Source organism: Arvicanthis niloticus, chromosome 6 (genome assembly GCF_011762505.2).
Source record: "Arvicanthis niloticus isolate mArvNil1 chromosome 6, mArvNil1.pat.X, whole genome shotgun sequence".
Taxonomy (NCBI): domain Eukaryota; kingdom Metazoa; phylum Chordata; class Mammalia; order Rodentia; family Muridae; genus Arvicanthis; species Arvicanthis niloticus.
This window is the reverse complement of record NC_047663.1, coordinates 49,276,156-49,303,959: the sequence shown is the minus strand read 5'-3', so window position 1 is coordinate 49,303,959 and position 27,804 is coordinate 49,276,156. Positions and strand designations below refer to the sequence as shown.

Sequence of the window (27,804 nt, the reverse complement as noted above, 5' to 3'; positions counted from 1 at the left end):
AACTCCTCTCCACACTGACTGATTCAATCTGGCCTCTCTCTCTTGGCCTCTCCTGAATAGATCTGTGTGGCCTCAAACTGTCAATTTGTTCTAATCTTCTGTCTCCTTCTCATTCTATGGCTGGCTCTTTCTGCCTTTACCTGTGTCTAGCTTGTTCTCTCATCAACCTGTCTCTCTATAACTATCCTGGGAAAAACTGCCTTCTTTTTATCTGCATTACCCCTCAACTAACTTCCCTTTCCTCTCTCTTCTTATGAGAGTTGGGCATATCCTATTCTGTCAAATCTTTATCTGATTCGTCACATTGTCTGCCACTCAATTAGACATCACTTTCAAACATGGGTGCTTCCTTCTACAAATTAACTTTACCTTCATTGTTTGGGATTAAAGGCGTATCCTAAGGGCCCGTCTGAATTCCAGCCAGAGGGATTAATGATATGTGCTAAGGGCTGAGCCACACCATAACTAGAAACAGTTTTTTTCAGTAAATCTTGGGGTTCATAGTGTGAGCAAATATCCTACAACAAGTACTCTGTTAGATGGCCCATCTTTCTGTCAAAATTTAACATGGAGAATCCTTTTTCTAAAACAATGACCCAAATTTGTATCTTGAAGTAATTCCATATGATATAAGAGGGCATCAAGCACCTAACCTACACCTTCCTTCACATCTCCAGGTAAGTGTAATATGCACTGGATTTGAGTTCCATTGAGGGCAATGCTCACTCACATCCACTCCTTCTTGAGGAAGATGAACATGAGTCAAACACATTTTTGATGCATCCCAGCAAAGTGTGGCAGCAGCCCAGCAACTAGCCACAGTGTAAATGGTTAAGTTCTGAAAAGTAGAAAAGCAAGTCTCTTTCACCAAATGGAACGAGAACAAGTGCATACATATACAGCAGCCTATTCCTCAAACCACAAATGGTTATCTAAGACGGACCCTAAGGCTAAACATTAAAGCTAAAACAAACAAACGAACAAACCAACCAACCAACCAACCAACCAACCATAGAGCTCCTGAAAGAAAACAGCATCCTCTCATCTCAGTGGCAGGCAAAGCTTCCCTGGGCCTCAAAAAATGCATCATATACAAAGATGATCGAGGTTTTATCAGAATTAAAACTTTTAATGTCATTCAGTTGTGGTTGCCAGCAAATGGTGTATGTGGGGGGAGGGTAGTGGTAGAGGAAGTAACCACTGACACATACAAAAGGCTGTTTTGGGGGGAGGGGTGTGTGAAAATAAATGTTCTGGAACTGAGAAAGTAGCAATAAACACTGGTCAGACAACCACATGAATATAGCAGTTACCTTTTTTTTAAAAAGGCAATGCCATGAAGACAGCTCAGAGCACAGTGTGTGCTGAGCATATGCAAGGCTCTGGGCTTGAGCCTCAGTACTGCAAAACACAAAAAACCAGAAACAGAACAAACCTACCCAAAACATGTATTTGACAACAATTAATCCCTAAAACACACAAATAGTCTGTATAATTAAAAAATAAAAGGGCAGCCCAATTAAAAATCAGAAAAAATGAGATATATCATTAAGAATTATACATCATTAATTACTAATCACTTGAAAAGGTTCGAAGCACTACTCATCAAGAAAGAGAAATTGAAGGCCTGAAGAAATGGCTCAGTGGTTAAGAGCATAAAGCACTGTTGCAGAGAACACAAGTTCAGTTCCCAGCACATCTGGTAGTTACCAACCATTTGAAGATCTAGCACTAGGGAGAAATCAATACCTTTGTGTGGCCCCACCTCCTACCCCAATAGGCACATGCACATAACCAAAAATAACAATAAAGCTTAAAATATTAGAAAAAAATGAATCTGAAATACCATGAGGAACCAATACCCCCACCAGATTCATTCCAAGAACACAAAATGCAAGACTTACACTGCCAGAGGCAAGCAAGCACAACTCAGTGGAGAAGGAAGCTGACATGGCTCAGCCTCTAGGCACAGTCTGGCAGGTTCTTATGAAGTTTGGTACACCTAGCACATGACCTGGCAAGTCCACTTCTTAGATATTTAACCAAGAGAAATAAAAACTGATGGGCCACACAAAGACTAAAAACTAGTATGTTTACAACAGATTTATTTGACATAGGTTTGTATGTAAGTAAAGCTAGCCTGGAATTCATGTCACCTAGAATAGAACTCTTGATCCTCCTGCCTCAGCTTCAGATCACCATGCTGACTTTTAGATTCATAATTAAGTTAAAAAAAACTTTTTAGATTTATTTTTATTCTTTGTGTTTGCCTGCATGTATGTGTATACATGGTGTGCCTGTTGCCACAGTGATCAGAAGAGGAATCTAGGTCACCAGGAACTGGAGTTACAGCCTACTGTCACTCATGTGGGTGTTGGGAACTCCAAGGTACTCTGCAAGAGCAACAGATGCTCTTAACCACTGAACTATCTCTCCAACACCTTAGATTTATTCTTTTTTTTTTTTTTTTTTTTTTTTTTTTTTTTTTTTTTTTTCCGAGACAGGGTTTCTCTGTGTAGCCCTGGCTGTCCTGGAACTCACTCTGTAGACCAGGCTGGCCTCAAACTCAGAAATCCACCTGCCTCTGCCTCCCGAGTGCTGGGATTAAAGGCGTGCGCCACCACTGCCCGGCCTTAGATTTATTTTTAATAGTCCCAAGCTAGAAAGAAAAAAAATTCACTGGCAAACATGCAAATTAGATGTGGTATGAACATTCTAAGGAGCACGACTCAGGAAGAATGAGGGAGGAGAAGACAGAGGGTTAGAGAGAGGCCTAACTAGTAGGGTAAACTGACCCTGAGACGTTTATAGCCAATAGCTGGATTCTGTGTTACTTCCATTGCAGAAGGGACTTTAAGATCTTGAGATGGGTGGAGAGTAATCAGTGTATGTGACTGTAGTATCTTTACAACAGGCAAACAAAACAAAGGAAGGCCTGACCATAGGCTCCCAATAATTTTTAGCCTTATGACCTCTCAAACTCTAAGAGCATAAGTCTGTGTTCTAATTCAGTAATGTGTGGGTGAGGAGTGTTCTAAGGTTCCATTTGCTACAGTAGCAACATGAAATAAGCAACAACAAGCTATCAAATGCTATGTTGACTGAAAGACTTAGTCAAGCAAACATCCGCCCAGCAATAGATTGCACTTCCTCAAACCTCTATATTACTCAACATGACTGAAAAGCAGTGTTACCTAAAGTTAGGGCACTGACTGGGAAGAGCAGAGGGGAAATTTCCGCAGCAACACTGTGTGCTTCACCTAGACAGGAGTTTGGATAAGAAACATCCATTTGTCAAAACTCCTCAAATGAAAAGAGTTAAGATGTGTGCATCATATGTAATTTTTTCCTAGTTAATAAATTTGTGTATGCATGTGAGATTAGGTGTAAGAATGCAAGCACTGACATGTCATGGAACACATATGGAAGTCAGAAAAACCTTAGGCATCAGTGGAGACCTTTCACTTTGAAACAGGTTCTTTCTTGCTGCATATGCCAGGTTAGCTGGTTCAGGAGCTTCTGTCAATTCTGTTTCAGCCTCTCACTAAGCCACCTCACTATCCCTTATATGTAAAATTTACCTCAGAAAACCAAAACAAAACTATAAATAAATAAATAAATAAATAAATACGAAACTCAAGCTCATGGTGCATATCTGTAAAGTAAAGTGCACTGTTACCTGGCAATGTGCTTTGAATTGCACAGATAAGATCATCATACAAACTGAGATGAGCTGAGGACACAGGGGAACTGCAATGTGGGAACCTCAGGACTATAGTGGGATTTTGGTCACTGGATAGTTTTTCTCAATCCTTTGTTATGCTAGAAATTTTCAGAGTAAAATATTGAAGGTGAGATTAGGGAGAAACACCTACCATTTTTCTCTTCGTGCATCCATAAGTGAGGGTCAGCGTATACAATTTTATTATATCTTTGGCGAACTGTCTCCTGGTATTTCTTTAAAAAAGAAAGTTTAATTTATGAGAAAAAGTAAGTTTCATTATAAACCAGAAGTAGTAAGTGTGGAAAGAGCTCAGCAGACAGACACTGATGAGAACAGGCGTCTTCTGGGACAGAAAGTGAGCAGCTCTGAGGGAAGCTCTGAAAGTGTGACGAGCATGGCTGTATCCTCAGGTAGCATGTCCCCTAGAGTTTGCTGTGATGACAGACACATCATGTCCCTGTTCACCTACAGACCACCTGTACTTTAATCTTCATTAGTCTGTCTTCCAACAGACATAAGTTGTCTATTTCTACTGCTTAGGGCAGCTCAGATCTAGTCAGTTACCCCAAGAGAAGGAAAGTGGTTAAAAGAATAGAACAAACAGCATGTCTTTAAATTTTCAAAAACAACCAAAAATTATCTTCTTTATAATTTCCTACTTAGCAATGAGAAATGATACAACTGAAGCAAAACTGCTGAGTGTGGGGTCAGACCTGGACCAGCCATCGGAGCTCTCAGTAGTTTTTATGACCTTGACCACACCATTTGATCACTGGTTTTGATTTCCTGCTCAGTAGGATGGCTCATGTCTGAGGTCTATAAGTTTATAAGAAAAAGGAGTCATTCTGAAAGCAGTAGTCTGGATTTAAAGAAGGTGAGGACATCTGTGATTCAACAGGATCACTGCAGCAAGGTAGAAAAAGGCAAGATTGATGTCTATAAGGGATTGATCCAATGATCCAAACTGTGGGACCAAGTCTGGACCTCTATGTTTTTGGAATTAGAAGTTACTGTTAACTGTGATAACAGGATGGTGATAACACTTACGGGGCTATGTGCTAAATACTTTATATCTTCTTCTATTCTCAAATACCCTACATATTAAGGTAAGCAACTGAGCTAAGCAAGGTCTTACACTCAGTTGGTAACAGTTTCAATTTAAAAGTAGGATGCAGTGGCTCTGCCATATTGAGTATCAGCAGTGTGATCAGGAGCAGAGGTGGACCCCCTCAGAACAGAACAGAGCAGCACCCCAGACCTTACTTCCATTTCTTCCATCCGGAGCATCATGGTCTCCAGATCTGGGCTGTCCTTGCTGTTCCCAAATCTGGCTGAAGTTTCTGACTCCAAGATCTTATCATGAGTCGCAGCCCAGAGCTCATTAGCAGTATCTTCAAAACAGTCATCCAGCTCACAAATATTCCTAGATTCAAAATGGACATCTGAAGCCTACAAAATAAAGGAAGAAAAATGGTGGAAACGTGATATAAGAGAACTGAAAAATCAAGGATTGTTGTTGATCATTACACCCTAAAGCACAGTGATCCAACTGGCAGAGATTCTACAGAGAACAAACCTCTCAGTCAGCAGGTGACAAAGCACTAGCCAATGCAATTCTTATTAGTCACTTAATGATTGCACTAACCAAGCTGTACCATCGCTGCCAATGTGAGCAGCCATTTCATTTGTGTTGCTGGTTGGCAGAGCATGTATGTCTTCTGTTATGTTTAGGGTAATGTTCCTTAAAGGACCATGGCACTACCAAGTACAGGGTTCTTTATTCTCTTTGATCTTGGTATAATCTTTGAGAGCTTTACCATTCTCTCCTGACTGTGTTCTTTAAATCCACAAAGTACTTTCTTTACAGGTTGCAAAGCATTTCTCCCTGATTAGTTGCTTTTCTCTTCCCCCCCCCCCTCTCTACATAAGCCTTGGCTGTCTTGGAACTCACTATGTGACCAAGATGGCCACAGACTCACAGAGATCCACCTGCCTCTGCCTCCTGAGTGCTGATGTCTGTAACTACACCTCACTATTTATCTTGATCCTAATATAGATCTGTAATCTGACGTTTTGGGTTTTTTGTTTTTAATTTTTCATTTTTAAATTTTTATTTATTTACCTTTTTTTTCTCAAGGAATCTCTTCTGGGTAAAGAACAAAACATTTCTGAGATTAAGGCCTGGTTCTGCCCTTCAACTCTGAACAAGTTTTCTGGGCTTCTTGTCGCTGTCATCTCCTCCTCCTCCTGCACTTCCTTCTCCTCCTCCTCCTCTACTTCTTCCTCCTCCTCTACTTCCTCTTCCTTCTCCACTTCCTCCTTCTCTTCCGTCTTCTCTTTTCTTCTTTTCCTCCTCATCCTCCCTTTTCTTCTTCCTCCTCCTGTAGTTCCTTCTCCTTCTCCTTCTCTTCCTCTTCTACTTACTCCTTTATACTCTGCCTGTTGCTTGCTTTAAGCAATTACAGCAGCAAGCACTTCTTTTCAACCTTTAGAAGACTAAAGGAATGCAATCCTCACCTTCTACTCCAGAGTCTCTAAGGCCAGGTAGGCAGGGACAGTCCCCTAAACATTAAAAGCAAATCTTCCAGAGAAATATTAGCCTAGACAACAACAAAAGAGGTTTTTATTTTTCTTATTTCTTTCTTGGACCTTCTTTCCTTTCTGCTGGGCCAGACACAGTCACCGTACTGGGTACTCAAAATTTGTTTGTCTAACAAAAAAATCAGGCCTTACAAAGAAAGGAAATTGGGCCAGTGGTGAGCAAGTAGGCTGGATGAAAGGAAACAAGGGCAGTGATTCTCCTGCTGCAGGCCATCAACAGTCAGGGCCACAGTTTATCTACACTCTATCCTGAGGGGGAGAGATAAAAGTGCACCAACAGAAACCTGTGGCTCTAGAGATGTCTGTGAGCTGTTTGCACAGCTGATCCAGACCTAGAACTAAATATACACCCAAAGAATTAACATGCTGCATAAGAAAAATAATTTTCACTCTCCTTGAGTGGGATAATGTAGTGTTTGCAAAGTAATCTGCATATCATTTTCCTTTGACTGGAGACATTATCATGTGATAATAGCAGAATACCGACCACACACCTGCTCAGCAGGCTGGGCTGCGGCTGCGGCTGCGGCTGCGGCTGCGGCTGCTGCATTCCATGAAGGACGATCCTTCAAATGACTATTTGCTTCCACCGAAGAATTCACTCTCTATTAAAATGGACAAATGCACTCATAGATTATAAAAACTCACAATTTATATTTGAACAAATGAGTCGTGTTGCAGAGTAACCTGTGAGGAACTATCCATCAGCTCTAGCTGCACTATGCTTTTTGCAGCAATTAAAGTACTCAGTCCTCATAAAAACAAATGCCATGTGTTGCTCTTGGTACTCCGAACATTTTTTAATCTCTCAACTTTATAAACACTGCCAGATTATATGCTGTTGTGCAAGTCATCAACTCGCCTGTTGTATATTCTGCTCCTAGACAAACGAGGAGACTACACAACTCCATCTCTAGGAGCCCTCTAAGGTTAGTAATCCGAAGATAGCCATAGACTCTAATAACCTAACACTTCTTAGACTCAGCATGCCATTCAACCAGTTACGGCCATGCTGTTCTGACATGGCCTCATCTATAAACATGCAAACACCATGGCTTCTATCTCCAGGGAGGATCCATCAAGTCTCACTATTGAATCCTACTGCTTACAGGAGAGTGACATAAAATTCTGGTATGCTGTAAGTCATTTCATCTTTGAGAAAGTCCTAGTTTGTGCAGAAGTGCCCCAAATCTCCCTCTTCAACTGTAAAATAGCCAATCATTCTAAGTTATCAAGGTCACAGAGACCAGCACCCAGGGGATCATTAAGTGAATGTCATTTTTATCGATGAATTTTTCCCTTTACAAAGAATGGAAAATGCAGTCTAATATTCTTCCCCAGGTTAAAATGTCACCCTTCTCAAAAACAGTGCTTCTCTTCCGCTTACCTGTATCTTCTCGCCCTCCACTCACATAGAGGATACATGAACAGTGAATAGTGGATACTGTGTGATGGTCTGGAGGTGGTGAAGGGCCCAGCAGTGAATCCATGTTCTGTCTACAGGCTCATCTGTCCTTCAGCCTCCCACCACTGAGGAGACACTTGGCCCTCTAAAAAAGGGTCAGTGTGACCTAGGCAACAACTCTTTTTATTTCAGAACTGCTAAAGGCAAGCAAACAAGATAAATCAATTACCTGGGCTTTGATCAAGAGGGGCTTCAACCGCTCCAGCACTGCCTCCTCCACCTTGTCAGCTAACTGGGTGGCAGAGACACTGTTTAGAAGTAAAATTGAAAATTCAAGTCTGCAGCCAGAATGTTCTATTCTGCATAATCATGTAACTCCTCCAGGAAAGGCAAACAAAGAAACAATAAATCCACAGTGTTCCTCCAACTGCCATGACTGCACAAACCTCCTGGGGTCTTGTGAAAGGTAGATGTGCATTCAGTTGCTCTAAGTGAGACCAAAATTCCCCACTCCTTCTCTCCCCAACCCTCTCTCTGCTTACTGATCAGCATGTGGTTCTCAGCCACTTCTCTACTATCAAGCCTGCCTGCCACCATGCTGTCTGATGACCCACCATGATAATAATAAACTAAGCCTTTGAAATTGTAAGCAAGCCACCAATTAAATGCTTTCTTTTGTAAGAGTTGTATTGGTCATGGTATCCCTTCACTGCACTAGAACACTGACTAAGACAGAAACTAAAACATACAAGAAGCATATAATCTGGCAAATTTACTCTGGGCACTTACTATAGAGAAATAAAACACATCACACAATACATGGGTGTTTATACAATCCTTAGTCAAAATAATGTCAAGCTAAAGACAACCCATATATCCCTCAGTTGTTATGAGTGGTTAAACCATGAGATCTGACTCACCAGCAGATGAATGAACAAATAATACATGTAGTAACCAGAATGACTCTCCATAGAATTATATTAGGAAAAAAGTTAATTCTAGGAAAAAAAAAGTTAATTCTTAGAAAAAAGTTAATTCTAAGATGAGATGGCTCAACAGCTAAAGACATTTGTTGCCCAGTTTGATGCCCATAGTCTGATCTCCATAGTTGAAAAGAGAACTGGCTCCTCCTGCAAACTGGCCTCTGGATTAACTGCCACATTTACCGAGTCACAAGGTAGCTGGGGCAGCAGAGAAGTAGGTACGGCTATAGAAGAGAAACATGAGGAATAGTGGTGGTGATGGGTATGTTCCAGACTATTGCTAGTATTCCTTCTAGGCTCGGCCCAACAGTAGCTCTACCTAGCAACATGGGCCTCTCTTCCTCTCTCTGCTTTCTGATGCTTTCCTCTCTCTGACTCCTTTCTCCCCCTCAACCCTCCCTCCATGTTTTTCCTCTTCTTTCCCCTCTCTGTTCTTCTCTGTACCCCCTCTCTCTTCACCTCTCCTCCCTTCTCAATCCCCCTTCCTATGCCCCCAAGTAAACTTTATTCTATACTACCTCAGGTGTGAGGAGGGATGCCTCAGCATGGGCCCACTGAGGCACTCCCTCACTCCGCACCATACCAGGTTTTATAAAACATATTAATATCAATATCACTAGTCCCATGTATCCTCAATGTCTCACTATATTCTGGCTATAGTCAACAGTTTGTTAAGATGTTACACAAGGTAGCTGAGAAATGAGTACCCCAAATTTTTCTGTATTATTACAACTTTGTGTGAGTGTATAAGTATCTACTAATAAAAAGTTTAATATTAAATTTTTCCCACTAAAATAATTTCTAAACAAGAATTCTATAACAAGGCTAATAACAGGAACATAAAATTAGCAAATATAAGCATAGAACAAAGTTTTTAGGTTTGAAATGTCTGAAAAAATAAATTCCTTCCCCTCCCATTAATCACTGTCATTATTATTTTTGACAAGGTCAAGCTACTGTAGAGTGAGCTGGCCTCATGGCAATCTTCCTGCCTCAGTCTTCTAAGTGCTGGAACAACAGGCATACACACCATGCCTGGTAGAACAGTTCCTGCAAGGGGTGAAGAAATCCATTCTGCCATCAGTGAGATGGCTGTGGTGGTTTGAAAGAAGATAGCCCTCACAGGCTCACCTGTTTGAATAGTTCCTAATTGGTGGAACTGTTTGAGAAGGATTAGGGGTGTGTGACACACCTCCTTGTTGGAGGAGGTGTGTCACTGGGGGAGGGCTTTAAGGTTTCAAAACCATTCCCATTGTGTCTCCCTCCATTTCTCTGCTTACTTGTGGAACAAAATATAGCTCTTAGCCATTTCTTCATGCTGCTATCATGTCTAATTTTCTGACACTGCAAGCTTTCATTTATAAGCTGCCTTGGTCATGGTGTTTTATTATAGCAATAGAAAAGTAACTAAGACTGGGATAACCTGAGAATATATTCACAAGGGTATCCACAGAGTGCACTTCAGTAAGTGTGCCCCTTTAACACTCAGAGAAATAGAAAAAAAAATAAATGTAGCATACATATAGAAAAAATACACATAAAGAATAAATGAGATACAAAAAGGTAAGTGGATAGGAGTCAGGGACAGGCAATCAACCTTCTAATAGCTAGAGATGACCAAGGAAGACTCCCTCCAACAGCAGTGGACCACACTATCCCAGGGGTATGTAAGTGGCCACGCTGGCCACTTACTTCCTGGAAACATCAGAAGAGTCTGGAAATATTAGCTATGTGTGTAGGGTTATCCTTCAAATCCTAAAATTCTGTGACTATATAACTGAAATCTTAACCCCAGTCCCCTTGGCCTCTAACAGAAGAACCACAGCCCTGTAACTGGAGCTGAATGCTGTTATGAATGATGGGGAGATGTACAGATGCTTCAATCAGTGCTTGTTCATTTTACTACAGGGTAAATGGTCATCAAAGCTAGAAAAAACTAGTTAACTATGTCAGTGGCACTGTCCCCATTACATCTTAAGCATATTTCTTTATTGCTTGATTTCTTTATTGTATGATTCAGGATATTATAAATGAACACCTGTGCATCACCTCCCAAACCAGTAATACTGTTGTAGAAGCTACATCTCCTTTCCCAGAGCTACCTACAGCCCTGACTCCCGAGATCATCTTTTCATTACCTTTGGTCACAACATCTACTGACGTTTGCTATTCTTAGGTGATGGATAGGGAAAAGCAGCCTCATCTGAAAACCTCATCTGTATCAGGCTAAGGTGAGACAACAGCATCCACATACTCATCAGTCAGACCATGCACTTCCACATGCTCTCTGCCCTCAGGTAGACTGGCATCTGCCTGGCACAGTGCCTTGGGATGTAAGGCAGCAAACAAGAAGCAAACACAGAACATCCTCAGATCATACATGCTTTTGCAATTCTCCTTCACACTCCATACATAACCAGGAAACCATGCCACAGTGCACATGGAAACATGCAAACACTCATTCATTCGATTACTCACTCTTAGAGTTCAAACTATATGGATCAACTAAATCCCTATCATTCCCTGGTAGCAGACATATACCTTAATTTTTGAAGCCTATCCATTTCTTCAGCTTTCAGTTCATCCAACTCTTTGGTTCTTCTAGAAGTCTCAGCCTCCAGCCAATCAAGCCTAAAGGGCAGAAAAAGTCACATCAACTCTCCTCAAAGCCAAGTCAGGAAGCCCTTGGCTATCTATCTCAGCTCTACTAAAGACTTCCTAGGTGGCTTCGAAGTCTTAAGGAGGCAGAAAACCAGTACGCACAGGAGTGTGGCTGGCTCACTGTTGAAGGACTGATGACGCAGACCAAGCCTGCCTTCTTGTTTACCTCAGGAACAAACACTTACCTCTGCTTTTGCTTTCTTTCCATTTCTTTGGCTTCCAATTCTTCTAGTTCCTTCAGTCTTTTGGAAGACTCAGCATCTGGCCAAGAAAGCCTAACAGACAATACAAGGAGTCAAGGTAACCATGCCTCAACACCACAGGGTGTCATTACCACAGAAATAACACTAACCCAGCACCAATCCTGGCTCTATTAAAGGACTCAAAAGTAATGTATCCTCTGTGTACCATGAGAGCTCCCACACCATGTTCCTATAAAAGGATATTTATACACAAAAGTTCTTTAAGTTAGTACATACACAAGAAACTGCCACAAAGAAAGGCAACCACCACAGATCTCAGAACATGTTACTTGTTTGGATAAAGAAACAGAGCCCAGTGTAGGTGTTAATAAAGCCAAATAAAAACAAAAGCGGACGTTAACTGTAAACAATTTTATTGTATGTGCCTGTCAAAGAGCCCCGACTCCTATGGTTGTGGCTATGTGAACATTACCTGATGCCCACTCTTTTCTAAGGGCTGAAGCTGGAGTTGGGCCTTCACGTATACAGTGTAGCTGCATCGTACCCCTGAGTTCCCCAAGCCCTAATACCCACTCTCATTTTTGCTTTCCTATAATTGCCACTAATAAATGCAGAGCAAGCTGTTTTTGCCTCTGTTATCCTTGGGAACGCTCATTATACCCCTTACATTTATTCCTGCCTATGCAAGTCCTGGTTTAATGTCGACCTCCCTTTGTGAGGCTTCATTCTCTGCAACAAGAGGAAAACACTCCCTGTTCTGAACATGCCCAGATCTTAGGGTGTATACCACATTCTATCCTCAATCACAGCTAATTACATGTATTTTCCACTGGCTGCAAATAAAAACTGGGATTATGGTTTTATTTGCTCTTTTTAAAAAGTACATAAAGCATACAACTGTGCCATATACAAATTGGCAAATGACATACACAGAAGTTTTTGAATGAAAAAAGAAAGGCTAAAAGTATGGTGGGCTGGTAGTAACATGGAGACTGTGATAGGAAAGTCCAACAATCTAATTTTAAATAATCATCTTTAGACACGGGAAAGACAAGAGGGCTTTGCTTCAGAGTCTTGTATAAATAGAGCCCTTTAATTTTGAAACAGCTAATACAGACCTGGCTGCTTCTTGCTCGGCAGCACCTCCCAGCTGACTTCCCTTGTGGGTATCCTCTTGCTGCAGGGACTGCTCCTTTGCAGCATCTCTGGGGCTGCACTTCACCCTCAGCCACGCAGCACTACATAGAATGGAAAAGCATGCCTTTGTAGTCACTCACCCACCCCCTGTGACTCATCCTAAAAGAACCATGTGCCGCTGACCTACAGCTCAGAGCCTGGCGCCTGCATAGAAAATGAACGTGAGGATCCTCCTCTCATGCCCTATGTTGAAGGGAGAAGACCCCTTTGCTTCAAGAAGCAGTCACTATTTCAATTAAATTAAAAAAAAAAAAAACTGTCACAAAATAAAGAACATACTTCAAACAAAACCGGCTTTAAATATATAAATATGAATCACTAATAATATGGCAAGCCACATTCCTCTAAGTGTCTGTGTTAGGTCTCACACAGCACTCTGATTCAGGAAGCCTTATCTGCCTCACATCTCCACCCACCATGCACACTGTCTAGATCAGTGGTTCTCAACCACCCTAATGCAATGACCTCTCATGCTGTGTTGATCCCAATTATAAACTTATTTCATTGTTACTTCATAACTGTAATTTTTCTGTTATGAATCATAATGTAAATATCTGATATACAAGATATTGGATATGTGATTCCTGGGAAAGGGTCATTTGACCCGAAAGGGGTCATGACCCACAGGTTGAGAAACTGTAGTCTAGCAGCTATTGTGCATGTGGTTAGCAGTACAAACTTCAACCTGTTGATATTTTACATTACCAACTCAGCTCATATACCAGTGTTGACATGCATAAAGCAAAGAAATCAGAACAAAGTCATGACAGCAATAACAAAACAAAGAAAAAAACCCCACAGTTGGGTCAGAAGACCCAGCTTTTGGTCACATAATCTTCTCTGATCAGTGCTTGTTCTCCTCCCCTTAAGGCTGAGGGATGCATACCACCACAGACTTATATCATGCACACCTGCAAGGGGGCTCCCTAGAACCAGGCTGCTCACTTGCCCACTCGACCCAGCAAGGTAGCCCTTCCAGCTAGGCAGCTCCTTGCCCTGCTCTCACTTGCTGTTTGTGTTTCCTCCTTTGTCCTGCTGGACCTTCTAGTTCTTTGCACTCTGCTTTCAAAGACTCCCAAATCTTGGCAAACAAGCTCCTCTTATCTTTAGCTGCCCCCCCCCCCAGCCTGATTCAAACCAGAGCCTGCTCCCCTTGAGGACAGAACCTTCTCTCTAGCCCTGTGGGACAGATAGCAGCTCCATACTATCCTTATGCTATGAGTGTGGGTAAAAAGACAGTAATGTTAGCACTACAATGACTAGTTCCTGCAGGTGGGGCTAAGTCAGGCAAATATGGATGAGGTCAGAGTGAACAACTTTCTTAACTTGGAATTAAAATTATTTAAAAATATTTATTCATTCAGCAAAGATTAAGTGAATGCCTATTATGTGTAGGCACTGGATAGTAAGGCATAAGAAAGATACAATGCCCAGCCTCAGGTAAGCACACTCTGCTCACAGAGCAAACAACACAGCATATAATCCTTCTGACACTGACACATGCCCAGTGGACACTGAGGTGCTCCATTCACCCACGGACAGGTACAAAAAGAAACCAACAAACTTCTAGACAAAAACCTCATGTATCACTCATCCAAATAAGAATTTCTGCCCATGGCAAAGAATGAAACCTACTAATTCATCTGCTTTAACGTGAATAAAATATAGTCATATAAACTCAGGGTCCTTGAATTTTTGCATACCATTTAGGAGAGGCTGGTGGGGATGTGGGGTTTGGAGGTATCCAAGGAGCCCTATGGTCTTTCACAGGCTGTCGGGTCATTTTTAATCTGGATGACACTGTTGTCTGCTGCAACCTGCTTTTGCTGTAAGGTTGGTTTGGTCGATTTCTTTCAGATATGTGGAGTCCCTGTAAGAAGTAAACATGCATTAAAAGCCAGACAATATCAAAGACACTGTATCTTCAACCTCTGACTCAATGGAGCTCCAAGTGCCTCTTTGCTATTCATGCATACATTCTAAAAGCTACTGAAAGCACTTTGAGGGAATGTGAGAAGCATATCAATGACAATGAAGTAAACCTGGAACCCTTGGCTTTTCCACATTTGTATATAAAATATTTATTATCTTTTTCCTTAATTAAATCTTCCTTTCTAAAAGTCCATGCTTGTTTACAGGTAAATTACAAAATATTTTTGCCTAAAATACTTAACCTTTCTAATCACAATGAATCACACAATTTCAAACAGCCCTTGTGCATGAGGCTGAGAAGATCATCCAAGTAGAATTCTCTCTTACAGGCTCAATTCTGACTTCTCAATGACCTCGTTACAAGTTTATTTGGGAAGGAATAAAGATGTGATCCCAATCCATAACCTGTCAGTTACCAGCTGTGCTGATTAGTGCTTTGTGGTCTTGACACAAACTAGAGCCCTCTACAAAAAGGAACTTCAAATGAGAAAGGAAGTATCTACACCAGACTGGCTTCTAGGCAAGTCTGGGGCATTTTCTTGATTAATGAGTGATGGGAAAGAAGCCAGCTATCTGTGAACAGTGTCACTCCTAGGCAGGAGCAATCCATGGGGAGCAAGTCAGTAAGAAGGATTTCTCCATGGTCTCTTGGTACACTGTCTGCCTGGAACTCCTACCCTGGCTTCCCTTCATGACTAAAAATACTCTTTCTTCCACAGTTTGGTGGCTTTTCCCCACAATAATAGAAAGGAAACTAAGACACTAGTATGCCGAAATTTCCTTTTCCAAGGCCATGTGACAATACCCATGTGCTATAGAGGCCTTCAGACAGCACTTCTGAGAGGCAGTCACTGCAGTAAGTACACTCAGACCAGAGGTGCTCATCTCCCCAGGTTTTTATTGTAGGACTATAAGTAAGTTCTACTATTGTTGATATTTAATTTTTTAATTAATTAATTTTATGTGTATGGGTATTTTGCCTGTACTACTTAAATGCTTGGTGCCCATGGAGGCCAGAAGAGGACACCAGATATCCTGAAATTGGATCACAGATGGCTGTGAGCCACCATGTGAGTGCTGGGAATCAAATCCAAGTCCTCTGGAAGAGCAGCCAGTGATAAACTACTGACCAATCTCTTCAGCCCCATAAGGAAGTTTTAGATAGAAGCTTAAAATATAAGGTAGTTTCAGATCACAAGCTCTAACTACCCAGCTAGTTCCTAAAGCTATATTAAAAAGCACTCACTTAAAGTGACCCTTTAATAGTCAGTGACTAATAGATCAGTATTTATTTTTAGTAGAAACATAATCTTTTAAAAATAATTCTATGTGTTTTACCTACATGATGTCTGTGCACCACATGTGCCTGTGGAGGCCAGAAGTGGGCATTGGACCCCCTAGAACTGGAGTTACAGATAGCTGTGAGCCACCATGTGAATGCTGGGAACCTAATCTCAGCCTCCTAAAAGGGCACTAAGCACCCTTAAAACCACTGAGCCACTATCAGCTGCAGGAATAACATATCCCACTAACTACTCAGAACAGAATCTTAAATTCTCTCAACTCTTACACTTTCAAATATTGAATTTTAAAACAAGCTTCTTAATTATGACCATGTTATTAAATTAGTTAGGATTTTACTGACACAGGAAAGGATATCCATCTGCCCCAAAACAAATGCTGGTCCTACCCCTTACTAGCTTGTATGACCTTGGACAATATCAGATGAATATAAACAGGTCACAAGAACGGAAGACTTCATACCTGCTGTGGTCTGGCTGACTCCAAAGTGTCTTTCTTCCTAAATGGCATGTGCCCTGTCATGGTCTTCTTTCTCACTGCTTGTGGCTTTGCTGGGGTTAATGTTTCATCCTTGAGGTCTGTACCAGGGTCCAATCTACGGGGGGCGTCTTCTGGAAGTATATCTGCGTCTAACACATCCAGTTCACTCTCCAGCCTCTGAAGCTCCGTATCAGGCTGACACACATCTACACAAAGATTTCATAGGAGAAATTCTACTTAAGCCACACAGGGGAAATGACTTAAAAGCACATAAGATCTAATCTCCAGCCTGGCACTGTGAGAAGCATGGACCTCTGGTGCCACACCTACTACCTCCTTGGCAACACCCCCACAGGTGTAATTACCAATGTCCAAGCACCATGACCAACCTCCTCAATGTCAGGACCACATTTACTGACTTTCCAGTTCTTGTCTGTGGTCTTAATTCTGTAATATCTCTTGTTCCTACCAAGGTTGGCTTCTCTAGATTTCTTGACTTTAAGATACTCCCCTCACTGGCACCCTGCTGATCTTAGACACCTTTCCACCGGGTTGCCAAACTGTATGTGCTGGCTAGATGTGTGTCAACTTGACACTAGCTAGAGTCATCTGAAAGAAAGGAACCTCAATTGAAAAACAATGTCTCCAAAAGATCCAACTGTAGGGCATTTTCTTACTTAGTGATTAAGGGAGAAATCCTAGCCCATTGTGGGTGGTGCCATCCCTGGGCTGGTGGTCCTGGGTTCTATAGTAGGCTAAGCAAGTCATGATGAGCAAGCCAGTAAGCAGCACTCCTCCATGGCCTCTGCATCAGCTCCTGCCTCCAGGTTCCTGCCCTGTGAGTTCTCTCCCACTCCCTGCTACTTTTAATGATGAACTGTTATATGGAACTGTGAATAAAAAAACCCTATCCTCCCCAGGTTACTTTCCATCATGGTGTTTTATCACAGCAGATGCTATCTTTCTAAAATGGAAACACTGCAGCCAGAGATGGCAGTGGTCAGAGGACTTTATGCTTTTGCATAAAGGACCTGGGTTCGGTTCCCAGCACTCACACAGTGGCTCAAAACCAACCATAATTTCAGTCCCAGGGCTTCTGATGCCTTTCTCAACTCCATGGGCACTGCATGCACAAGAGCACAAACATATATGCAGGCAAAACACTTATCCACCACATGTGCACCACATGTATGCCTAGTACCTTCGGATCTCCTGGAACTGGAGTTATAGATAGCTATGAGCTACCATGTGGGTACTGGAAACTAAGCCCAGATCCTGGAAGAGCAGCCAATTGTTCTTAACCAATGAGCCATCTCTCCATCCTCAGATTAAAACTTGTTTGTTTGTTTGTTTTTCTAGGCAGAGTTTCTCTGTGTGGCCCTGGTTGTCCTGGAACTCAGAGATCCACTTGCCTCTGCCTCTGGAATGCTAGGATCAATGTATGTGCCACCATGGCCAGCTCTGAAAATTTGTGTCAGCATGTGAGAGACTTGGGTTCCAGCCCTAGAACCACAAAGACAACAAACATACAAATACACAAAAACAAAAAATCCAAGAAAATGAGGAGAAAATCTAATGAAAAACATATAGGAATTTCACAGAAAACATTACAAAGCTTTTATTTTATCTTTGCAGTGCTGGGCCATTGAAAGGACATGAAAGAAAATCTGAATCAAGTTTTCTTTACAGACTGAACATTGTAACCATGTCAGTTCTCCACCAAGTGATCTACAATTTCAAATGCATATCAAATTTAAAGTGTGTGTGTGTGTGTGTGTGTGTGTGTGTGTGTGTGTCTGTACACAGATTGATCCAGCTGGGTATCATGGTGCACACCGTTATTTCCAGCACTCAGGAGGCAGAGGCAGGCAGATCTCTGAGTTTGAGGTGAGTCTGACAAACACAGAAAGTCCTAGGTCAGTAGAAAGTCCCAGGTCAGTAAGGGCTTAATAGTGGGTCTACCAAAAAACAAACAAGCAAGCAAGCAAAACTTAAATAAATTGATCCTAAAATTCTTATGAAGGGGCCAAACAGATGGCTCAGAAGTTAAGAGCATTTTTTTTTTTCCCAGAAGAGTCTGGTTAAGTTCCCAGCACCCACAAAATGGTTCATAGCAATCTATAACTACAGTTCCAGGTAATCTAATGCCCTCTTCTGACCTCTGAGGGCACCACGCATGCATGTGGTACACATACACACATGCAGGTAAAATACTCATGCATAAAATAATAAATCAAATTTTAAAAATTCATATGAAGAGTAAAATTCTAAAAATTAATCCAACAAATTTGAAAAGCAACAACAAAATGGGAAATAAGGTGGAGGCAAAAGTCTTTCTTGCCCAGAGACGAGAATCTTAGTAAGGCAGTGTGGAGTGACTCAGAGGCCAATGGCAGAGGATGGAAGCCACAGACCAGCAGCTATGGACTACTGTGCACACATCGAAATCAAAGTGGAAGCTATGCTCACATTGAAAAGGGCTTAGCTCACGAACAGCATGAAGTCCTTCTGAGCTTTAAGAAGGATAATACTATCAAGCCATCAAAGCAGAAAAGACTGCCTAAGTTCAAACATGATACCAACTTATTAGAGTTTACTTACACTGAACTACAGCTTTTGATAAAAAAAAAAAAAATCACCATAACAAATCAGACAAATCTGGAAGCAGAGCCATGAAATATGTGTAGTTAACATGGCATCAGTACCCAGATGATAAAAAGAACTTTTACAAATCTATATGGGAAATAAGCAGTTCAATGGAGAAATGGGCAAAGTATAAAAGCTACAAATTAGGCAGAAAAACAAGTGGTCAGTAAAAGCATGAAAATGATAAAGAGCCAGGTGGTGGCACACTCCTTTGATTCCAGCACTCACAAAGCAGAGACAGGTGGATCTCTATGAGTTCAAGGCCAGCCTGGTCTACAGAGTGAGTTGTAGGGAAGCCAAGTCTACACAGAAACCATGACTCAGAGAAAAAAAAAAAAAAAAGATGATAAACCTCGTTTAGTAATCAGGAAAATCAAGCCATAAGCTAGGATTCTTAACTATTAGAATGGGGAAATGTCAAGTATGACACAAACATAAATGAAGAAGGAAAGAACTCAGAAGCCAGTAGTGTAGGAGTGAAGTGCTTAGCTCCCCTCAAGAGTGGCTCCATCAATGTTCTGAGGCTTAAAATTCTCAGTATAGCAGCTGAGTTACAGGCACGCTCTGCCCAGGGAACTTGCACATGTAAACAACAGAGAGAAGGTGCCGGCTTGGCTTTGACCTCACCCTGTCACTGTTTATAAAAGCAGAACCAGCCAGCATAGTGGCACGGTAACATGTTTGTGTATTCTCAGCTACTTAGGAGGTGCAAGAGAGGCTTTGCTCAATGCCAGGAGTTCTGGCCATCCTGGTCAACATAGTGACACCTTGTACCACACATACAGACTGATGGCAGAAACTGAAACAACCCAAGAGTTTGTTAATATGCATGAAAAGCATTTATGGTTTATTCATACAAAAGAGACCCACATTAAGAATTAAAAAATTAGAATCCTCTGAACTAGGGATGCTACTCAGAACTGATGCTACTAGATCAGAGGTGCTCAGAGTTCCTAGTGTGTAAAGCCCTGGGTTTGAACCCTAGCACTGGAAAAATTAGACTTCACCTATGAATATGTCTTATAATTTAAAAATAATCATATTACATGCTGATACATACTGTATGTGGTCACATGTGTGAAGTAATATGTTATAGACATGTACATAAGCAGCTCAGACATAAACCAGAACAGGTTCATAATGGAAACCTCTAGAAAGGGAAGAAAATGGAATGGAGGGAAGTATTCAAGGGTCTTTAACAGTACTTGTCACATTTTTTTTTAAATTCCAGAGTAAAATGTTTTAAAATGCATGGTAGTTACAGGATATTTATTATTTTCATCTTTTCTGTTTAGATTGAACCAAACATGACTGGAAAAAAATCAATGAAAAGATACCTAATGATATTCTGCTATATTCATAGATTGGTACCTAGTCCAATTGTCATCAGAGAGGCTTCACCCAGCAACTGATGGAAACAGATACAGAGACCCACACTAGGTAGAGCTTAGGAAATTCTTCAGAAGAGGAAGAGGATTACAGGAGCCAGAGGGGTAAAAGACACCACACACACAAAAAAACAAAAACAAAAACAAAAACAAAAACAAAAACAAAAACAAAAACAAACAAACAAACAAACCAAAAAACCCTCAGATTCAGCTAACCTGGGCACCTGGGCTCATAGGGGCTCAAAGACTGAACCAATAACCAGAAAGCCTGCATGGGACTGACCTAGGACCTCTGCATATGTCACAGTTATGTAGCTTGGTCTTCTTTGGGGACTCCTAACAGTGGGAGCAGGGGATGTCTCTGACTCTTTTGCCTGCTTTTAGGACCCCTTTCCTCATAGTGGGTGCTTTGCCAGCTTTAACACAAGGGGAGGTCGATAGTCTTATTGCAACTTGATATGCAATGTTTAGTTGATACCCATGGGAGGCCTGCTTTTTCTGAAGGGAAACAGAGGAGGAGTGAATTTGGGTGGGGTCAGAGGGGAGGGACTGGGAGAAGAGAAGAGAGGGAGGGAGGGGATACTGCAGTTGAGATGTAAAACATATACATATACACATGCATATACATATGAACCAAAGAAAACTTTATTGAGATTCTTCCTTAGCAACAGTAAGTCAGGACCCAGAGCCCCTCATACCACTGTTCTCCTTAGATGTTCTCAAAGCTCAGTTAGTTTCACAACAAGTACTACAAAGCAGAACATAAGAATGCCAGGACTAACTCCTGTTAATCTATAGCTTAGTAACTCCCAAGATTACATCTATTGAAGCAATGCTGGCTGCTAGGTCCTGACACCTTTTCAGTTGTGAATGGCATCAATCAGACAGAAAATGCTATGCAAATCCATGGGAAGCTGAGTCTGAGGACACTGCCGCCAGCAGAGTGGCAGCCACCAGCCATCCTCACACAGGATACTAATGCAATCAGTAGTCAGAAGCCTCTAAGAAATGCACTAGCCAACAATTACTCAAATCACAAGGAAGCTGACCCAACTAGGCTCAATCATAAATCCCAAATGACACAGAGACATTTTTCCCTCCCTTGGGGCTCCCCATAATATTTTAGAAGTATTGAGTAGGAAGCAGAAACTTCAGGAAATAAGAATGAAGAATTAGGAACAGAAAGGGCGCTATCTAAAATAGAAGGAGAAAAACATGACCTGAACAATCATAAGAACAAGAAAAACAAGCCGGGCAGTGGCGGCACATGCCTTTACTCCCAGCACTTGGGAGGCAGAGTTAGGCGGATTTCTAAGTTCAAGGCCAGCCTGGTCTACAGAGTGAGTCCCAGGACAGCCAGGGCTACACAGAGAAACCCTGTCTCAAAACAAAACAAAACAAAACAACAACAACAACAAAAAAAACCAAAAACAAAGCTAAAGATCACCACATTGCTCCCCAGGAGCAAGTGCATGACACTTGAGAACCGGCTACATATAGCCAAGTTTCACTTCATAGTAATGGTGATAGCGTGGCTATTACCACGCCTCAGCTATTACCATGCCTCATGTTTGGTACAGAATTCACATCCATATGTGCCCTATCATGCTGCCTCCCAGAGCAGGCAGGACAGGATTGCTAAAATTCTTCAGGTGAGGAAAACAAATGAAGCATTTGTTCAAGGTCACAAGGAGGGTGAGTGAGAGTCAAGCCTCCTGCATTCTGCACATCTCCACACTCAAAGAAGGGTAGAACATAGGTAGGGCTTGCATTATAATCAACCCTGCCCATGTGATGAAAGCTTCATGATAACCTCTTACACTATGGGCTTCAGAGAGCTTTTGGGTTGCTATATACATGGAAGTTCTTGGAGCTTCTGGTGTGCCCCTTCCCACATTCCTGGCCTTAGGTACCTCCCGTCTGGCTATTCACCTGTGTCCTGTGTGGTGGCCTTTGTATTGGATATATGTGAATTGGGTGAGCAATCCCACCAAGCCTAGATTTAGAATGTCAAGTGACAACCTAAGACCTGCAACTGGTATCTCAAGTGGGGCTGTCTTCTGGAACTGAGCCTTCCGTCTGTGGACTGGACCCTACTCCACCTGTCAGAACAGCTGAGCTGTAGAACCCCTCCCCACACCCTCAATGAGTTGCCCCTCCTGTCATTACTTAGGGCTTCACAGAGGTTACAGGTGAAACACTGAGCTGTTCAGGGTCCACAGAAGAGCAGTAGATAGACAAATGCTCTAACAGATATGAGACACTCTTGTAAGTCTCAGATCCTAAGAGAAGGGAAATGACAAAAAATGTTGACATAGTAAGTTGCAATGAGGGAAACATTGTAACATTGGCAACTGAAAAGCACAAAATAAGGTCAAAGAAAATTCAATACATCATTACTCTCAGTAAATCTAAGGTTAAATATAGACTCTACAACAGGGTTCAAAAAACCAACCATAGCTGAGAAAAGTGACACACGCCTTTTATCCTAGCACCCAAGAAGCAGAGGCAGGCATATCTGAGTTCAGTTCAAGACCAGCCTGGTCTACACATTGAGACTCTGTCTGGTGTGGGAGGGGGATTAACTTCTGTCCTGGAGATAGTTCAGAAGTTAAAAACATGTGCCCACCTCAGCACCCAGGCCAGGCCACTGACAATTGCCTGTAACTCCAGTTCTAGAGGATCCACTGCCCACTTCTGCTCTCTATGGGCACTGCATACATATAATTAAAACCAAAACTAAAATATTTTTAAGAATTCAGTACATACAGGAGGCCAGGTGAGAGGGAGGAGGACAAAAGGCATTTCCGAGGTGCAGTCGCGCTAGTCTACTGCAGGCAGTTCATAACGAGCATGGCCTTCTTTCTGGGTATTAGCTCAGCAGTGGGTTGACACTTTGTACACTTCTCTATCTGTATCTTCTACCTCATTAAAAAAATGAATATTAGGGCCAGTAAGATAGCTGAGAGGATAAGAAGAGCTTACTACGCACTGACAACCTGAGTTCACTCCTTGGAACCCACGGTGGATGGGGAGAACTGACTCCCCAAGGTTGTCCTCTGACCACCACACACATTCCTATCAACCCCACCCTCTCCCTCCACTCCAATTATAATTATAAATAAAACAGAACTTTTTTTAGAAGGGAAAACCAGATTACTGCTTTTATCCATAAATGTTTATAGATTATCTCATTTACTGGAAAAAGTCAGAAAGATCAAGCAACAGAATCCTTGATTACATCAAATCCAAAACATCAGTTTATAACACACATCACTATTCATTAGGAATTTTAAATATTAAACATTTTAAATGTTGCAACCGGTTACCAGACACATCCCTTAGCAGAATATTGTGGTTCATACCTGTAATCCCAGCACTCAGAAGCCTAACACATGAGGTTTGAAAAAGTTCTAGGTCAGCCTCAGTTTTATAGGCTGGCCTGGGCTACCAAGGACATAGGCAGGATAGCTCTACTTCAGGGCTCGGGGGATGCCTTCCAGCTGGCTGTGCAGCTCAGTGTGCAGCTCAGGGCACTGTGTCTGCCTGATGTGCAAAGGCTGGGTATCGAGCTCTAAGAAAGAAAAGCTCTCTGGTTTCAGAAATCTTCAACTTCAGGCCCAGTGAAACACACTGTCACAATAAAAGCCTTCAAGGCACTGCCAGATTATGATGCTAATGCATAAACCCAACAACTCCCATTTAAGTAGCGATAACCAGCTTCATAATTAATAAAAATTTCTTTCACAACTGCAATAAAATCTATAAAACAGAAAACTAGAAATCTATGTAGCAGAGGAAGGCAGATTTCTGAGTTCGAGGCCAGCCTGGTCTACAGAGTGAGTTCCAGGACAGCCAGGGCTACACAGAGAAACCCTGTCTCAAAAAAAACTTAAGAAAGAAAGAAAGAAAGAAAGAAAGAAAGAAAGAAAGAAAGAAAGAAAGAAAGAAAGAAAAAAGAAATTTATGTAGCAAGGATTTTATAAAAATTTATGTAGAAAGCTCTACCACTGGACTGAGGTATAGAAAAGAAGCCTGAATGAGCACTCCTCTGTATGGCCATCTCTTCCCCATGAGCTGGCAAAGACTGCTGGCAACAGAGCCACCACTCCCCATGAGCTAACACAGACTGCCAGCAGCACACTCACACTCAGAAAGCCCAATCTACATTTCACAGAGTGAGCAATGGCAAGCAAATCTTTAAAAAAAAAACAAAGAAAAACTAAGTTTTCTTATCAAATATTAAAATATGAGTAAAACTGATAGATTTGCCTGCACAGTTAAGTTTCTATACCAGAAGGAAACACCATAAACTGATTCCAAAAATAAGTGACTAAGTAGGAGAAAATATTTATAATACATGTAAGCCAAAAAAAGAAAAGACAAAGAAAGATTGAGAACTACACTATCCACAGAGACCTGGAACCCAAGAAGGAGAGGGATGAAGAATATACAGGGGAGATCTGAGCAGCAATAAGCACAGGTAAGGAGACCATGAACAGTCTCAAGGGGACTGAGCCTCAATAAGCAACAGTGAGATGCCATTTCCCACTGAGAGGCTAGAAACATTCAGATCTTATTATATAAAATACCACTCATCAAAACAGAAGCAAACACATACTTTTAAGGGGTAAAGTGGCAAAATCTGCTCAAATATGCATACCACACAACCTGACAACCCACTTCCTAGGATGAGGATCCAGAAATGCACAAATGTCAAGTGCAGATGTGCGTATCCACACACCAGTACAATACAGTCAGCTTAGCACTGTGATAGAGCAAAGGGGATTTGATTTGCTCATGGTCTTCTATAGATGCATATTCCAGCCTCCAGTCCTAGGATAAATACTAGATGCTACTTCCTGATCCTAGGGACAAGTAGCAATCCTGGACAGGGCCACAAATTCTGACTTCCCAGTGTGATGCCATAGCTTGCAATTTCACAGAGTAAAATATCACACAGTAACATTTTGAGACATATACCTGCAAGAAGTCTCTTTGCCACAGAAGGTCGACTGGTTTCCTGTGGAACTGTCTCCTTTGTGACCAAGGGTCTCCTCTCATTCTTGGGCAGTACAGTTGGCCATCTTTCTAAGATCTTTTGGCTACCAATAGGAAATCTGCTCTGAATTTCTGTGAAACATTTCTTTGCCTTTTTAGGTGACAATTTCTTTTCCAGGAGAGACTCCAAAGCCTGTTACAAAACAGTCATTATTCTCTTAGTTTATCCAACTAGAGTATGACTTTAGTCACAACACTGAAAAATATTACCTTCCAAAGAGATATGTCATTAAATGGCTATCTCTAATGATTAACAAGATGTTCCCATTAGTTTAAAATTGATAATGTTTACAACAGGGATTAATAAAAGTAATATCCACAAGTTCTTTTACTAGTTTAGTTTGTTAAAATCAACAGTAAAGATATGACCATTTTTAAGAGGCACCCTAACCTTAAAATTCAGAATCATTACTTTGGAAACTAAGCACAGTCTTCAGATTATAGCTGTATGTGCTACATGTTAATTTTCATTTCAACAAAACTTCATGAACTCAAGTAGTTCTGAATATACATTTTCATAAGCTAACAGAACATTGTGGGTCCAGTGGCTGTTTGCCCACAGCAATGGCAGGAGGTCTATGTCCCCACCCTCTTAGTCACACCCACACTCCTTACTTGGCAGTAGTAGTCAGTACGAATTAAAGACAACAGAGCACAGTCAGGGAGGCTCATATGGAAACAAGATAGTAAGTTGGGAAAGGAATCAAGCAACAAGTATTTAATTTCCTACATTACTGAATACTTTCAAAACTAGGAGATATGCTTAAGATGCATTGTTAAAGAACTCTGAGGTTCTTACTTACATGTATCCTAAGTGTTTCTTTTCTAGAACCTATCTAGATCAAATACTGATAATTAAGCACTAATCTAAGAATTCCTTGCCATTTTCCTTTCCTTTCCTTTTTTATGTAATAAAATCAGAGTGTAAAGGCAATAAAAATGCAAACTTACGTTCTTTGCAAAGCACCAATTACCAGGCAAGGCAGAAGTTTTGCCTTATAGTCTCACTGACTGGAACTAGAGAGAGTCAGAGTTATTCCCCTGCTTGGAAACAACATCCTTTTAACAAAAACTGGAGTCCATTTCCTACCTCAATTTGCTGCAAGATGTCTATGACCACGTCTGGCACAGAAGGATCAACATCCAGCTTGGCAGAACACAGTGACAACTGACGAATAAGGCTGCCCAGTTCCCTACACCGAGCAGGAACTGGGTGCTCCCCTCGGTCAGTAAACTGAGTGACAAACACTTGCAAGGCCCGGATGGCTGCTCGATGAGCGGCTGCTAGCCTAGACACTGCCCACGACTGGCAACAAACAAGAAGCAAGGGGTTACTTCAGGTTTTGACTTCCTGACACCACAGCAACCTTTAAGAGTATCTGGAGTCTATCTGCCACACAAAGTGCTCTCTGTTGTAAAACCTTTTTCACAGAGAAGAGAATTACAAAACCTCACATTCTCAAGAAACAAGTTCTTTTCTTTCCTGTTGTCTGTATTCCAAGAATGACCATACAGTGACCTGTCTATACCAGGAATGACCACATAGTGACCTGTTTCAGATTCTCCCTAACAGGAATACAGAAACACTGACTAAACACTGTAAATGCACTCTATTAATAACCATTTATTAGAATCATAACATACCTTCTTAGTATGTTTAATTTTTTGTGGACTCAACTTATCCAATTCTTCCTGGATTTCCTTTACCTGTTTTATGAAAAGGGGGAAACAAAACTTTTATGCCTGTCCATTGATCTTTCTTATAGAAAAACAAACCCTGGTTTATCCAAACACAACCCTTACTAACTCAAGTCACTTAAAAATGAGAAAAGGCTTCTCATTTATTCCCCATAGCCCCCTAACACTGACTGATTTCTTCAAAACAGTTAATAGACCTATACCCAGGTCTCCAGTGTAAGAACTGACCATGAATGACCAATAGAAGGACCAGCTTGCTGAGTCTTATGAGCCACACTAAAAAGACTTTGGCTTTCTACTAGGTGTACTAGCACATATCTTTGATCCCAGGACCAGGGAGGCATAGACAGTGGTTATCTGAGTTCCATGCCAGCCAGGGCTACATGGTAAGACCCTTTCATACCATGCACGCACACACACACACACACACACACACACACACACACACCCGCACAGAGAGAGAGAGAGACAGAGAGAGAGAGAGAGAGAGAGAGAGAGAGAGACAGAGACAGACAGAGACAGA

At 41.5% G+C, this 27,804-nt stretch overlaps 1 protein-coding gene across 11 annotated transcripts in view; it reads right to left on the bottom strand.

Annotated features, from left to right (window-relative positions):
* The window catches only part of Kiaa0753 (KIAA0753 ortholog), a 47,949-nt gene that overhangs the window by 7,501 nt on the left and 12,644 nt on the right, over nt 1-27,804 (bottom strand). For 5 of the 11 annotated variants that reach the window (XM_076936393.1, XM_076936391.1, XM_076936396.1 and 2 more), the window contains exons 5-17: nt 27,228-27,290; nt 26,674-26,889; nt 25,506-25,716; nt 16,471-16,694; nt 14,478-14,644; nt 12,696-12,815; nt 11,560-11,649; nt 11,255-11,344; nt 8,651-8,728; nt 7,960-8,038; nt 6,820-6,930; nt 4,988-5,173; nt 3,876-3,957 (exon numbers count right to left, since the gene is read on the bottom strand). In XM_076936393.1, the coding sequence (XP_076792508.1) occupies nt 3,876-3,957; nt 4,988-5,173; nt 6,820-6,930; nt 7,960-8,038; nt 8,651-8,728; nt 11,255-11,344; nt 11,560-11,649; nt 12,696-12,815; nt 14,478-14,644; nt 16,471-16,694; nt 25,506-25,716; nt 26,674-26,889; nt 27,228-27,290 (1,717 nt within the window). Of the gene's footprint in view, nt 1-730; nt 839-3,875; nt 3,958-4,987; nt 5,174-6,819; nt 6,931-7,959; nt 8,039-8,650; nt 8,729-11,254; nt 11,345-11,559; nt 11,650-12,695; nt 12,816-14,477; nt 14,645-16,470; nt 16,695-25,505; nt 25,717-26,673; nt 26,890-27,227; nt 27,291-27,804 lie in introns of all 11 variants that reach the window. The other 6 variants (XM_076936395.1, XM_076936398.1, XM_034507651.3 and 3 more) reach the window with 4 other exon arrangements.